General features: G+C 32.7%; 1 protein-coding gene across 1 annotated transcript; it reads right to left on the minus strand.

Moving 5' to 3' along the window:
- Positions 1–4,394: 4,394 nt before the first annotated feature.
- On the minus strand, positions 4,395–6,422 carry LOC113069716 (protein S100-B-like). Its single transcript, XM_026242838.1, has 3 exons — positions 6,323–6,422; positions 5,920–6,085; positions 4,395–4,875 (listed from the first exon to the last, which is right to left on the minus strand). The coding sequence occupies exons 2-3, from the start codon at positions 6,055–6,057 to the stop codon at positions 4,726–4,728; spliced, it is 288 nt and encodes a 95-aa protein (XP_026098623.1). The 5' UTR covers positions 6,058–6,085; positions 6,323–6,422; the 3' UTR covers positions 4,395–4,725.
- Positions 6,423–16,904: the final 10,482 nt, after the last annotated feature.

Genomic DNA, 16,904 nt, shown 5'->3' on the forward strand with positions numbered 1-16,904 from the left:
TCAGGCTCTCTGTCATCGGTGGGCTCAGGATTGTGCTCCTTGCTGCGGGATAATGAGGGTGGGCTCTGGGAATGGCTGGTACTCTGGATCTGGGGTGGATTCTCTCCAGAAACTGGATGATCACCTCTCTCTAGTTCAGTCCAATGGTGTCTGGGTGGTCAACAGGTCAATGGCAATATGCCATGATCAAGAAAAGTGATGGAGCAAGAACAAGAACAAAATGGAGAGGGAACGCACGTTTACAATTTTTTGTCAGGTGTTCTGTATTGTTGTGTACTGTGAGGTGCATGGAATGCAGAGACGAAGGAGATTCAGGATAATAATCTTTAATAAACAGGAGACATGCATTCTTCACCAAGTAGATAAACTTAAATACATAGGGTAATGGGGGTAATTACAAGACACACCTGGATGACATGAACACAATCAAACATTGGAGAAACTGGGTCATAGAGCACATGGGGAGGGAAAACACAACAAAACAGGTCCATAATCCGACACAACACAAAGAGCACATGATTTTCTGTAAATGCACATCCATACAATGGACAGTCTCACCTTTGTAATAACTACATAGATCCCAGTCCTGTACTTGTTTTAAATCACAGATGTTCTCTGTAAACAACCACTGTTCAAAAGTAATTTACCAAATAAATCCTGCCTGAATAAGGATACAAAAAGAGTAATTCAGCTCTAATTCCATGAAAGGGATCCTATTGTGTTGTTGCTCAACATAGGTCTGAGATGAGAACAGATTGCAATGTAAAAGTAGTAACAGAGGCCAGTTTACTCACCATATCGATGGTGCTTCTGTGCCACTGATCTCTAGAAAGTCATATCTATCTTCTAGTTGGAAGTCTGTGAAGACCAAGGCAATAGTGTCTCCCGGCTCAGCCAGAATACTCCACGTGCAGTCAGCATTGTTCTCATACTCTGAAGGAAAGTGGGGACTTGATATTGTCCCCGTTGTTCCTCTTAACGTCCCGCCACATGATCCTTCAGCTGGACAAAATACCACAAAAATTATAAATTAGTAATAAATCAACAGATTTTCACTTTCAATATATCATGGAATATTGTATTGTATTGTATTTATTTATTTATTTTTATTTTTGCTGGGGTTTCAAAACTGGAATCGATAATTGTGAAATTACACCAGTATCAAAAAAAAATTATATTGTTATTACGTGGTTGTGAATCATTGTGGACATGGCGCCTCAGATATCCACAACCATAATGATGTATGGCCATTTATGCAGTCTTGTTTTTATAAAGCGTTTTTGGCGACAGTGGCTCAGTGGTTCATGTAGGTTTTCTACAAACCGGAAGGTTGGTGGTTCAATCCCCGGCTCCACCTGAGCAAGTGTCGATGTGTTCTTGAGCAAGACACCTAACTCCAGCTGCTCCCGAACAATTGGATAGCGCCTTGAATGGCTGGCTCCGCAGTCGGTGTGTTGAATGAGTGTGTGAATGGGTGAATGTGAGGCAAATTGTAAAGCACTTTGGATGACCATATGGTCTGTTGAAAGCGCTATATGAATGCAGTCCATTTACCATTTAAAGCACTGGTGCCTGCGTGCGCACCGCACAAAGCACGCAAGTAACTAGCTACTCAGGTGAGGTTTTCAGCGTCTTGTGTTTGAATGCCTTAAACTCTTTTAATGATGCAAATTCAAAAATGATATGCCCCCGTTACACATTTGAAAATTTCACGTTAGAACTATCTATGACGGCTTTGCAGTTTGTGAGAAGTTATTGAAGTGACAACATTGAAGCACAATTGGGAGTGTAACGAATAAAAACTCTATAATCTTCGGGAAGAAGGAGGTGGGAACCGGCGGACAATCAAAATGAAACTTTAATTACAAAAACAAACACAAAACAGTACAGCAGCCCCTCACGGCAGACTGTCATTCACAAACAATATTCAAAACACAAACTAAAGCCCAGGCCTGGTCCTCTCTCGTCCGTCACTGTCGTCGCTCTGGTTTTATATTCCTCCATCTCCTCCGTGGGACTCGATACTGGTGGGTCGAGCAGGTGTCGCTCATTTCCCAATCACTCCACCGGCCTCGCTCCTGTTCCACGTCTCTCGGCCCCGCCCCACTCGTCATAGGGAGATATTGTTCTCTTTCGGTAGCTTAAACTATACCAAAAGTTGAGTAAGTAGCTTACATTTCTGATCCCACATTGACAAGTAGTTCCACATAGTAATATCTATTGAGTGAAAATTTTAATGACTTGTTTATTGTTTCTTTCAAAGAAGAAATAAGCAATTATTTTGAATCAGTCATTGTTTGAATAAATAACACATGAGACACAGAAGACTGCTAATTAATGCGAGGCCAGGATGAAGGAAAGAGAGAAAAGCCTTTCTAGTTTTCCCTCATGTTATGCTTGTCTAAAGATTTCACCATAAGGCCGGCAACACACTGGATGCGTGGCGCAATGGTCTCAGGCTGCGTGGCATGTCCGCTTCAATTCGGTTCCCATGTTAATAGGTTAGAGCTTGCAGACTGCCTGCATGAGACGCACGTCTCAGAAAAAATGCGTGCATGCTAGAAATAGAACCGACGCTATTTTTCACGTGACACGCAAGCGTGTTGGAAGCGTTTCCAGGCAAAATAGAATAGGAAAATATGTTAATGTCATTTGTACACAAATTCATATTAATTCATGACACTTTGATGTTTGAAAATCTATAGGTTGAAATATATTCAGATAGAAATGTAATTAAAAAATAAATTAATAATTTTCGATTTTCAAATATTGCACCCAAATATTGCCAAATATTGTCAAACGTAGTCTATTTTGCCATCAATACTGGTTGACGGCGTCCTTTATCAGTATGCTTTATATTGTATGCTCAACATGAAGTACAGATATTGTTGTCATGAAGACAAGAGCCTGGTCTGTCAGCGGCCTCCCTCTATGTCACCTACAGCAGCATAGCGCGCCAGCGCCGCGTCAGGCACAGTTCTGGTGTGTAAAGACACAGAAAACCTGAAGCAGCCGCCACGCAGCTGACACGAAGCAGAACTGCCATGCTCACGCCACGCAGCCAGTGTGTCACCGGCCCTAATCTTACACCTCACTGTCCCTCCACTGACTACCATCACACAGAGAACTAATGGTAAGTAAAACCTAGAGTGACTCATTGCCTCATCCATCATATGAATTCCAGTATTGCTGATCAGATTGAGTTTGCATTGCAAAACATCCTGCATCTGATGTAGTACCATATGTGGACATGTCCCAAATCAGAAGAGAAAAACAAATAAACATATATATAAAGCATTATAGTAGCATTATAACAGAGCATCCAAACATATCTAGTATGATAAAACAGAGCTGCTTCCACACCAAAAAGTAAGAGCAGACTGATTGCTATAAAAGGAGGGAAGTGCCTTCAATCATTGTGTTCTTGTTAGCAATGGTTACCTCCAAAGAAACGTACAGCCATCATTGCTTTGCAGCAAAATGGCTTCACATGCAAGGAAATTGCTACAAAGAATATTGCACCTGAAAGAACCATTTACTGGATCATCAAGAACTTCAAGTAAAGAGGTTCAACTGCAATGAAGAAGTCTTCAGGATGTCCCAGAGTTATCCTGAGGAGTCAGCTATGGAATTGTGTCTCCAGCAGTGCAGAGTTTTTGCTCAGGAATGGCAACAGGTTGGAGTGAGAGCATCTGCATGCACAGTGAGGCCAAGACTTTTGGACAACAGCCTGGTGTCAAGAAGGGCAGCAATGAAGCCACTTCTCTCCAAGAAAAATATCAAGGACAGACTGAAATTCTGCAATGATTGGACAGCAGAAGACTGGTAAAAAGTTATTTTCTCTAATGAATCTCCTTTCTGCCTGTATGGGACATCTGGAAAATAAATAGTTTGGAGAAGAAAAGGTGAACACTACCATGAGTCCTGTGAGGTGAAGCATCGTGAGACCATCCGTGTGTGGGGTTGCTTTTCAACCAAAGGAGTGGGCTCTTTCATAATTGTCCCCAAAAACGCTGCCATGAATAAAGAATGGTATCAAAATGTTCTGCAAGAGTGGCTTCTTCTAACGATCCATGAATAGTTTGGTGATCTGTGCATTTTATATGATGGAGCACCATTTCACAAAGCAAGAGTATAAAGAAGTGGCTCAAAGATCTTTACATTTAAAAACACAACCATTACTATTAAACATTTCTGGATATCTAAATACATGAAAAAATGAGTTTTCATGCTTTAATAACATGGGATTGATTTGAAATTCCAAACCATTTATGGATGGTTGTAAACATCATATTAGATATTTTCAAAGGAATAATTTGCTTTGGTGGGTCTTCTTAAAGCACAGCATGATTTGTCTCAGGCCCCTGGAACAATCTGACGTAAGTCAATAGCAGCCTAATAGTCTGAAGCTAATCAGGAAAAACATTTCACAATCATCCTGGAACTGAAATGGCAAGAGCGCAACACCTGGTCCGCATTGCACTCGATGAGATTTATGATGGGGATGTCTTTGAGAAAAAAATTGCCTAGGAAAATAATAGAAGCATGCTTTGTAATAAACTGGTTTTGAGTCTAGCAAAACAAACTGTCGTACAAGCTGCATATACATTCTGTTCAAACTAAACAACAATCCTAATATGATACGAAAAAGAACAAAGCAAACTTTAAGAGAATCAATGTGTTGTATTACTATTATGCTATGAATACTTGTTTTTTTAATTCGACTCATTCGTCTTCGTTGTGTTCGAAAAACTCATGGCAACAGATGGTAACCATGGTGATGAAGGTCATGAACTCTTGAAAATCACACTCCGAGTCACCATCGGTATCCACGCTTTCCATCAAACTGTCCAATGTTGCTTGATCTTTCACATGCTGAGTGAGATCAAAAAGAAATGAAAATGATTTTTTTTTTTCAATTCTGTCATAAAGCCTTGACTGTAAATCAAAATGCAGTGTTAAAAAAAAATAATAATAATAAGTTTAATCACCTCAGTAAGAGTCGGAAAAAGAAAAAGCTATAAAAATAAGAAAATGGCTAATTCCTTTAGCATAAAAAATATTAAATCGAAACTTTTTGAAACAAAACTCGATTTTCACATAAAATCTTGACTGTAAATCAAACATTCTTTATTTATTTTTTTATTTTTTTACACGTTTAATTACTTTGGTAAGAGTTGGAAAAGAAAAAGATTAAGAAGTAAGAAAATAGACAATTTGCTTAACATAATCGTAATCGTAAATTTCTGAGACAAAAACTGAATTCTGACGTGATGCCATGATTGTAAATCAAACATTCTTTAAATTTCAAGACAAAGTGTAGAGTAAAAAAATAAATAAGTTGAATTACTTTGGTAAGAGTTGGAAAACAAAAAGATTAATTAGGAGAATAGATAATTTTCTTAGCATTAAATATTAAACATACATTTTTGACACAAAAACTCGATTTTCCATAAAGTCTTGACTGTAAATCAAACATTCTTTAAATTTCAAGACGAAGAGCAGTTATTATTATTATTATTATTATTATTTTGTTTAATTACTTTGGTAGTAGTTGGAAAAGAAAAAGCTAAAGAAGTAGGAAAATAGATAACTTGCTTAGCGTTAAATATTTAATCGAAATTTTTGACACAAAAACTGAATTCTGACGTAATGTCTTGACTTTGTTGACGTAATGTCTTGACTTCAAGACAAAGTGTAGAGGATTTTTTTTTTTTTACTTTTAATTACTTGGTAAGAGTTGGAAAAGAAAAAAACTTAAGAGGTAGGAAATAGATAATTTTGCTTACCGTCAAATATTTAATAATACAATTTTGACACAAAAACTGAATTCTGATGTAATGCCTTGACTGTAAATCAAATACTCTTTAAATTTCAAGACAAAGTGAAGTGTAAAAAAAAAGTTTTAAGTTTAATTACCTCGGTAAGAGTCGGAAATTCATTGGTGAGCAGATCCTTGAGTTCGCTCTTTTTTAATTTGTACTTGTCACCTTCTTTGGATGAGTATTTGTGGAACACCTCAATGATGGTTCCCAGGCAGCTCTCCAAGTCTGACATCTTTATGTAGTCTAGCGTTCAACGTTTTCTGGAATAGCAATAAGCACTAAAAATGTGAAAATGTTTGAAAGCAATTTCAAGCTGTTTAAATTTTCCCTCAAATGACTTTAAAAGTTTAAGTGTTGAAGCAATTTTATGGACCATTAACTTTCTTTCTGTCTTTTGCAAACACATTTCTACTCATTACATAGTTAGTTTTGCAATTTGCAGTTTGGAAAGCTTGGAGCAAAATAAGCTGTAAAACATAGCAATGATAAAAACTTACCAGCAGAGAGTTTGTCCGAATGAGGCGATTCAGAGTGGAGTGAGATGGGAGTCAATTTATAGGTCTGAAAGGGAGGGGCCTTAAGCTTGGAGATTCTGACCTGTCAATCACCAAAACTGACCAATGAGCTTCTGACCTTGTTCTCACTCCACTACAGACACATTCAGAGTGAGATACAAAGAGATTAATACAAACACACACACAAAGTATAACACTTGTGTGACACATTTGAGTAACGAAGCTTGAAATTTGATATTATATACACAAAATAAATCATTTGCCAACTTTTAAAGCACAATGCATTATTTACATGTAATATCTGTAAGAAAATTAAACTAGGTTTTTTTTAACATTTTGTTTGTTTGTTTTCTGTAAAATCTGGTAGATTTTTTTGATGTTATTGAATTTCTGAAATTTAATACTAAGTATGTTATTGTTTGAACAGGCTTTTTATTTTGTTTATTTTTTTCTTTGAAACAAGTATTGTCATGGTCAGTCTTTTTCCAAGGAATTAAATACAGTGTCTTGATTTTATAAATTAGTCGTCTAGTCTTTTTGCCTGTAGGCCATATGGAATATATGTTCATTTCATTTTTCCTATTCGTTTTCCTTTTGATCTTTCTTGGGAGTTCTGTTGGCCCATAAGCGCACACAAGTGTTTTGTTGTCCTGCATCTCGGAGGACGACAATAGTGTGTTTGAGAGGAAGTGAGTGGTGTGGCATGTTAATCAGCCGATCCTTTTCTGTTATAGAATTGGCCAGACGTGTGTCCTAAACACCACTGGACTATTAAACAGCTTTAACACCGAGAACAAACACTCTCATACATAATATAATCTAATATGATCAAATATTTTTCTTTTGTTTTGTTGTCCAAAAACATGAAAGTTTATGGTATGTTTCAATGCAATATACTTTTCCCAACTATCGATAATTACTGTTTAAACACATATAAAGATGAAAGCCTATTATTGGTAAGCATTGTCCCTATGTAGTTGCAATATTATAATTTTTTTTTATTATTATTTAAATGTTTAGTGAAATTTGTGCATTATTGTTGCTTTGTATTTTCAAAATTTTGTATACTTACTATGATATACTTACTAGTTATTAATAAAGAAATTGGTAAATATTATAATGTATTAAATTGTTTGTAATGATTATTACTATTCTACAGTTGTTCTAGGCCTATATAAACAGCGAAATCTTAAATCATGAAGTCATCCTCCGTATAAAAATGAAGAGGTGCATGGGAATGCAGTCATGGGCACTACGATCCTTCATCCACACCTCCCTGGCATTTGTCCAGCGTGCCAGACGGTTGGGATTGTCGGACGGGTTTTTTTCGCCATAATAAATGTGTCTTTTGTGGCTTCATATACACAGCACAAGCACACTGTTGTTGGCAGCAAACACTGTATTCTTATGTGGGCCTCACTGTCCTGACGGCCTTTCTCAGGGGTCAGATGGATAAAACACCCCATCAACAAATCAATAATCCATTTCTCTGCCTCTCTATACTCATGTGTTGATTTGTTCATCACACTGTGATCTGGGAGCAGCGTCCGTTTCGGATGGACTGACTCAGATGACTGTTCATTCATGGGCACTGTTGTTTTGATCCAGATCCACTGGTTCAGCTTTATTTTATTTTTTTATTTATTTATTTTTGGGTGGGGGATACCAAATATCCCTAAATGTAATTTTAATTTAATTTAAGAATTTATTATAAAATAAAAATTATGTTAAAATATTTACAAATAATTAATATATTAAATAATTAAAAATCCATTAAAAGTTCAACTTAGTATTACATGAAATTAAATTACAATAGATTAAAAAAAAACTATAAAATAATCAATATATACAATATTAATTTAATAACATAATATGAGGTCATTTACTAGTCAAACTTCATTTAAAATATATAAACAATGTAAATTAATAAAAAATAATAAATACAATAATAGTTTAATAAAATGTGACCCTTAAATGGTTAAACTTTATTTAAAATTAAATCAATAACGTGAAAACAAATAAATTATAGAAATTAAAAAAAAAAAAATATATATATAATATATATATATAATATATATATATATATATATATATATATATATATAATATATATATATATATATATATATATATATATATATATAATATATAATATATATATATATTATATATATATATATATATATATATATATATATATATATATATATATACCTTTCAATGGTTACACTTGAAATCAAATTCAAATAAATAATAAACAAAACAAATGACCAAAATAATTAAGAAATACAATTATAATAAAATTATTTGTGGCCCTTTACAGGTAAAATTATTTGATTTGATACTAAATGAAATTAATTGAAATAAAAATAAAATAAATAACAATATGAGGCCTTTAGAAGTTAAACTTGATATTTAGTTAAAATAAATTAATTAATCAATAACTCTAGTTAACAGATTACATCAAAATAAATAAAAAACTAAATGAGTTTATTAAATAATTAATAAATAACAATATATTAATATTGATGCTGTTTAACACTTAAACAAACAAACAAACATTGATGCAAAGTCTCCACCATAAAATCAAATGTGTGTGTGTTTGTTTTAGTCTGTGAATAACCTCCTCTGTACAAAACGGCTGAATAAATGAGCTTTTGTTGAACACTGGATTGAGGAACCTGTTCTCTCTCTGCCCGTTGTGTCAGCCATATGACTGGCTGCCCAGTGCACTCTGGGATACTGGTGGAGGGCCTGACAAAAAACTCATTCTGAGCCCCAGCCACGCTCAGGATCACATGCTCTCATTGACTACTGTTTTCTTACTATGGCTCTATCTATCACTTTCACAAATTCACTAAAATTAGCGTTTGTGTGTTTAGAAAACTGCATTAAAAACAAAACAAACAAACAAACTAAAACCACAAGGGTGAAAAAGTCATTCACTGCTGATACTTCACTTTGCTGGATTGGTATGTTGATTTAACTTAGGTTTTATTAGTTTTAAATGTTCTGAATTTATTCATTGATTTGTTTTTTACTTTTCAGTGGTTCTTTTCGATTGAACACAATATCATCTCACAAGTAAGAGGACTTTGGACCAATAGGATTTCACAGAGAGCGGGGGTTACATGACCTTCAGAAACAGACTGAAAATATTCAAAATAAGTATATATATATATATATATATATATATAATATTATATATATATATATACAATTGTATAAAATTTTCTGATTGTGATTTTGTTATTAAGAAAACTCCTAAAAATATTAATCCTGATTTCACAATGAATAATAGAATAATATAAAAGTTTTATTTATATATATTATAACTTGTTCTTAATTTATGTTAGCATTTTTGTGGCCTTAAATGTTCATCCCGTGAACTGCAATCATAAAAATAAAAATAAATAAAAAACTCATGTCGGACACTTTTTGTCTGTGTGTTTGACCAATTAAATCATTCTTAATGTGCATTTTTAATAATATATAACATTTTCTTTATTATTTAGTCAAACAGTAAAAATTACACTGCATATTTGTGCACAGATATAAAAATAGATAAACAACTGTAATTTTGCCACCTCAGTTGGTAAATAATGCTGTTTCTGCTGAGCTTGGGCTGCTTTTCGCAGTGAAACAGTCAGGGACCAGGATTTAACGACAATTACGACCTAATATTTCATCGCTTGACCTTTTGAACGCTAAGGAACGAAATGTGTGTGTTCTGTTTGCGGGTGGTTGATCGGAGAGAAAGTTTTGATTAGTTTGGCCGGATTCCCTCCGCGTCCGAAAAAGAAAGAAGAAAGCCACTGGGGTGTATTTCAGGTGAACTTTTCTCTCCATACAAATCAAGCGGCGAGACTCACTCATTGTCGCTGTTGTCATGGCGATGACCTGTTGCCGCGCTTCGCAGTGGCGGGGCTTCGTTCTCTCAAAGGTTCCTCAGAACGCCGAGTCATCGCTTGGAGACGCGCGCGGTACAAGTAACGGACGAGGGCAGCTCTCCAGGTGCTAAAGTGTCCCGAATAACTCTGTTCTGATAAAATATTGATTTTTGAATCGGAAAATAGCTAAACTTGACATTCGCTACAGTCGAGTGTTAGTTCAAAAACGTTTCTTTCACATACGCCCCTCGTGGCGGCATCGCTGTTATGCTGTTATGTAATTTATGAAAACATCAAGTCTCTTTGAAACCATTCAAATTGGGTTAAAACGTGTCAAGGGGCTTATATAATGCTTTACTGATTCATTTACAGACTGGGTGTATTTGTTATTGTAATAACATTATTTCTTTTCATCTGCAATGTTTATGTTTAACCACTAGGTGGTAGGCTTGTCTTTCTCTTACACTGCGTTGATCTGTTCCGCGTGGTTAACAAACAGAAAGCTGTCTGGACACGTAGGTTTCTAATCTGTCCTGCGATTTTTACATGTAAGTGTTTCGTGTGGTCAGTTAAACGGTCCAGTCCGGAGACGCATTAAGCCACTTATCCCGATGAGTAAAACAAGCTGTGGTGTGGAAGTCATGTCTATTATGGTTTGAAGTCACGTGACTACCTTAATGAGGGGTAGCTGTGTGTGATGTTGACGGTAATATCATGCTATTTTTCCCTTACATTTAGCTTGGCGTGAATATGTTATATACCAATAAAAATAATATTAAATAATACTATGAATATTACATGTTTGTTATAATATTAGGTCTATACAATTGTTTTTTTATCTTTCTTATTTGGAAAAATACAATAATATTACAATTAATGATTCATCAGTATTTAACAATATGAATCAATTACTGTAATTTTTCAGCAATATTTATTCTTAGTGGATATTTTTAATACTTATAATAATATTTTGAAAAAAAATAAAATGTATAATGGTTTTATATTGTACTGTATAGTTATTGTTTAACTATTTTTTTTAGATTCATTACAGTAGCTAAACACATACACCAAAATATAACAGTCACAGTCAAAATATAAATATATATAAATACTTAATATATATTTGTTATACTATTATATAGTTGTTATTATTATAAAAAAAAATGCATTAATATTAATAAATGTGAACAGTACAAATTAATATTTATAAAGTATCATATTAATAATTAATTAATAATTAATGTGGTCATGTTTTTTATTTATATGTCATGTATGACGTTAAGAATGTGATCAACAGAATATTAAACAACTTCATTTTATGAAATATTTACTTTTATCAATCTAAAAGTTGGAATTTAATGAGAACTAAACCATTTTAATAAAAGCGATTTTACTAGGAAGTGATTTGCAAAAAAAAAAATAAAAAAATAACGAGTCACTTTTAAAAGATACAGTAGCAACAACACTAACGTAACTGCGTTTTTCGAAGGTGTAACAGTAGCTAACTGTTTTCAAAACTGTGTAGCTCGTTTATTAACGAGATGCTTTTTTATTGATGCTTGTACTAGCTATTCGTAGTGTGACGCAATGCTACATCGCTAGTTTTAGCGGTTTGATCTAGCAAAGAATTGGTTTGGCTCATGTTAACAGTCAGTCATCTGCTGCAGTAATTAGGAATGGAAGTAGGACTGTGATTAACAGGTGAAGTTCAACATGTATCGCTCAGTGCAAACAAACATAGACGTGCGCACCTGGTCAGCTAGAATTAACCCTGCGCTCATGTAACAAATCCACAAAACTTCAAAAAACATCAAAGACTTTATTACCTCTGCTGACATTTTTGCTGACGCCAACTAGAATGAAGATCAAGCTTGAGTAATATTTGGACATTTACCCTCCTAGACATTGTCTCAGTATTGTCCCGTAGTAAAGAAGCTTTGCAAACTGGCAAAAACAACACAGGCGCAGTAATTAAAGTGGATAAAGTAGATTATGCGGCTCTTGTGATGAATTGGATGCCTGTTGCAGATTGGCACCTGAAAACAGCTTGGCTTGACTTCACCTTGTCAGCCTACATGCACACACACACACACACACACTTTTGAAAGTTTCTGAGGTTAAAGATAATTTTTTTTGTTTTGAAAGGTATGCATGTCTTAACTTTTATGTAAAAGTGAATAGTAGTATAATAATATGCATGTAAATTTGTTATATTATACAATTGTTAATATTATTATTTTAAAAAGTGTAAAATACATAATAATAATAATAAAATAAAATGTATGTATTAATATTACCATTATCAATTAATATAAATATACATTATTACTAATAAAATAACAAATAATAATTTATGTAAAAATGTTTTTTTGTACACAGTGTTAATTTCGTTGACTAAATATTTTTCGTCATTATTTTCGTCACGAATAATTTTTGCTGACGAAAACGAAACGAAAACTAAAATAGAAGGCACTGATGGAGACTAAAACTATGACTAAATTGATTGACATTATCGTCAACGAATAAAGGACGAGACGAAATAGACTGTGACGAAAATCAAATCAGCAGACGGGAGAGATGCGAGGAATGAGCAAAAGAACCGGCAAAACAGAACAGACTGCATGAGAGAAGAGAACCAATCAGAGCCTGACTTATTGAGACGTGAAGCGAAGGTTTTCAGTTTTTATGAGCTCCCGGGAAGTCGGCATTCGAAGAGGTGATAGGGACTTTAAGCAACAGCCTCTGGTGGAACGGCAACGCCATTCTGGCGTTGTATTGCGCCTGCGCGAATTTAACTGCTACTTTGTGACGTTCTAATTTAACGGTCTACTACGGGAGAACAGCTGATTTGCCAGAGTCGCTACAACGTGAGAGGTTAGGTAAATAAATGTTATGTTTTTAGACTTATTTACATCATACAATATTAAAAACTCCTCTTCTGACAAAAGATTGTCATTTAACGCCAAAGCAATCCTTCTCTTGCATTTTTAAATTATATATTTTTTTGGATCTCAATAAATGAATTAATGCTGCGTTGCGCTGTTCTGTTTTTACCGTTGCTTAGTGACTTTTACGTTCTTGGCTACAGCGGTGTGACGGCAAACTTCCGGTCGCTGTAGCCGTTCCATTCGCAGCTGTTGCTTAAAGTCCCTACTGTCTAAAAGAGCGACAAAATGTCCACAGCTCACTTCACGTTTGACGACGAACAAAACAAAACAAAGTGTAAAGCACGCAGAGCGCTCATTCGTGGCAAGAACACAACCAATTTGAAAAGACATTTACAGACGAGCCACCGGACATTTTCTCAATCTATTTTACAACGATGTTCTTTTGTTTATTGAGCTAAGCAAAATTGGAATAGTGCAGTGCGTAGATGTTGTAGCATTAAATATTACGAACTGAAAAGTACTGTAAAATAGCCCCTTCTTCAAATTAGATGCGAGCAAATACTAATACGTAATATCATGATAAATACATTTGATTAATACTAATGTTTAGTATATTTTATAATGTTCTACTTGTTGACAATATCACAATATTTCTATATTAGTCATGTGAAACATGAATGTTTCACATCCTATCATTATACATACAAATCTAGCAATATTGTAGTATTTAAAACATACAATATTGCTAGACAAATGAATACCTTATAAAATCTTGTTACTTTTTTTATCCACCTAGCTGACAACTTATTAAATATTTACTTTAAATGTATGCACTTATTGTTCAGCTCAGCTGTAAACTTTAAGGTCCTGGACCTAACTTTATTTTTCTTTTATTGATGGTCAATTGGCAGCTAGTTATTGTTTACATTATCATGACAGTGTTTGTTGCTGCATAAAAGCTTTTGAATCGAAATAAAGACACAGTTGTGTTGAAATAAAGTTGAATTTGTGTTTTATATATTTTGGTTAAGTTTGTTTCCTATACCAGTTGTAAAAAATTGTCTAGTAAATCTTTATTGATTTTAGTCTTATTTTAGTCGACTAAAATACCAAGCAATTTTAGTCGACTAAAATACCAAGCAATTTTAGTCGACTAAAATAAGACTAAAATTAAAACAAATCAGATGACTAAAACTTGACTAAAACTAAAAAGAATTATAGTCAAAAGACTAAGACTAAAACTAAATTAAAATTTCGTGTCAAAATTAACACTGGTAGTACAATAATAATACTATAATTTTTATAAATTTTATACTAACTTATTTTTTTTTAATTTAATATATAAATACATTTTAATGTAATGATGATAATAGTAATCACTGTTAACATAACAAATTATATAACATTTATCATTATGATCATATAAATATAAATTATTATTAAAATAACAAGTAAAAAAATTCAAAGTAATTCAATATTAATATTATTATTATTTATTATTCTAATTGTTTATTAATTATTATGTAATTATTACCTAATATAAAATAATAATGCAACTTATTAATATTATAATATTAAACTATTAATAATTTTTCTGTTATAATTATTTAAAGTAATCTGTAAAATAGCAAGAAAAATGGTTAATTAACAAACTAACTTAACATATAATAAAATAAAATGTGTGTATTAATATTACCATTATCAAGTAATATAAGGTATTATTACTAATAAAATAACAATCATTTATATATCTTTTTATTGTAGTACAAATAATAACACAAAAATTATATTCTAACTTTATTTTTTGAATATTAATATATAAAGAATTTTTTATGTAATGACGATAATTGTAATCACTGTTAACATAACAAATTCATATAAAATGTATTATTATTATGATCATATAAATTATATTATTAAAATAACAAGTAACAAAATTCAAAGTAATAAAATAATAATAATAATATTATTTAATCTAATTGTTTAATTTATTATCAAACTTATTAATATTATCAGTATTAACAATATTAAGAAAATTGTTGTTATTATTATTATTATTTAAACTAATATTACTGTAAAACAGCAAGAAAAATTTTAATTAACAAACTAAATTAACATCAGTGGATACAAATTATTATTAATAAAATAACAATATTATTCAATATTGATAAAAAATATAAAATATGATATTATATAAAAGGAAATATTAATAATAATAATAATAATAATTGTTAATATTTAAAAGTATAAAATACTATTTATATAAAATAATAACAATATAATATGAACATTATTTAACTAAATTAATATATGAATAAATAAACAGTAAGCAGTAGTAGTAGTTTTGAGAGTTTAAGGTTGTAATTTGTGACATACAGCATGTAAACTGATGGCCGCAGCAAAAGCGCTGTCTGGGTCACAGGGCCGGACAGATGTCAGGCTTTCCTGTGGGTAATTGTCAGAGACAGGAATAGTGAATCCAGGTCAGTAGGCTGCTTGTAAAGTGAGCTCAGTAAATGCTGGACAGAGATTAGCTCTTTATCCAGGTTCACCTCACTGTGACTCATACTGCTCTCCCACTCTGAACTGAACACCTGCTAAACATTACACCTAAAGAAACGAAAAAAGTACCTTTGTGCCAATTCTGCACCAATATAGTGGAAGAGGGTAATGCTAATGTAACAGAAAAACAAGAGCTAGCATAAGAAAGCATCTGCTTCACAACAAAAGCTAGCATGTCATACAGTATCTGCTAAACATGTTAATTTCAGTAAATGTAGACAGTAAAAGACTACAGAATGCTCGAATGCTAATCTGAATTTAGCTTAGACTCTAATGACTTTGAGACATTTTTCAAACTATGCTCTTTTGGATTCCACAGAAAAAGAAAGTAATACAAAATTGGAATGACATGAGGGTGAAACAATTTGATACTGTATACTCTGTTTTCATAGCAGACTGGACATGTTGAGGCATGTTTCCTCTCGGATGAGTTCACGTTCTTGTTCTAATAGCAAATGTGGAAACGGTTCAAGAGTGTGTAATGTTTTAACGAGCCAATACTAAATTACATCAGAGGAAACTATCAAAACGTAACCACAATTTATTGTTTAACAGCAGAACGTGTTCAGACTGAACCATAACCAGAAAGGCCTTTCATTACCTCAGAGGCATTAGCATTGAAAACTGCTCCCGAAGGAGGCTAAGGAGAATCACAGAAAAACAACTCGTTTGTTTGGAATCGCTCTGAAGGGGAAAAGATTCATTAAGGAATTGTTCAGAGGGAAGATGAGTTTTTTTAATAATTTTTTATTTTATTTTATTATTTTTGCTTGTTTATTTTTAGAAAGAGATAGAGAGAAATAAATAAAAGTTTAAATATTTATCAAAAAAATAAAAAATAAAAATCTGCCCTCATTTTCCAACATGGTATTTACAGAGAAATTATATGTGTGGTGTGTGTGTGTGTGTGTGGCAAAAAAGTAATTATATATTATAAATAAATTATAGCTAGTATAACTTTATAGTTATTAGGAATATATTAAATATGAATTTATATAAGTAATATTAATAGGACAAAATTAGATATAATGAAATTAATTCATATGATTGAATATCAACATAAATTTATATAAATGATTAACATTGTTACTGTTACAAGTATTATGATTATTATTTTAAGCAGCCATATTACAGATCATAGTAGATTAGACTGTAGGTTGACGGTTCAAGTTGAGGATTTGACCTGTACCTGCTCATTCTCATTTGGCTTCATCTTCTTAACTT

Source organism: Carassius auratus, unplaced genomic scaffold, assembly GCF_003368295.1.
Source record: "Carassius auratus strain Wakin unplaced genomic scaffold, ASM336829v1 scaf_tig00002331, whole genome shotgun sequence".
Lineage (NCBI taxonomy): Eukaryota > Metazoa > Chordata > Actinopteri > Cypriniformes > Cyprinidae > Carassius > Carassius auratus.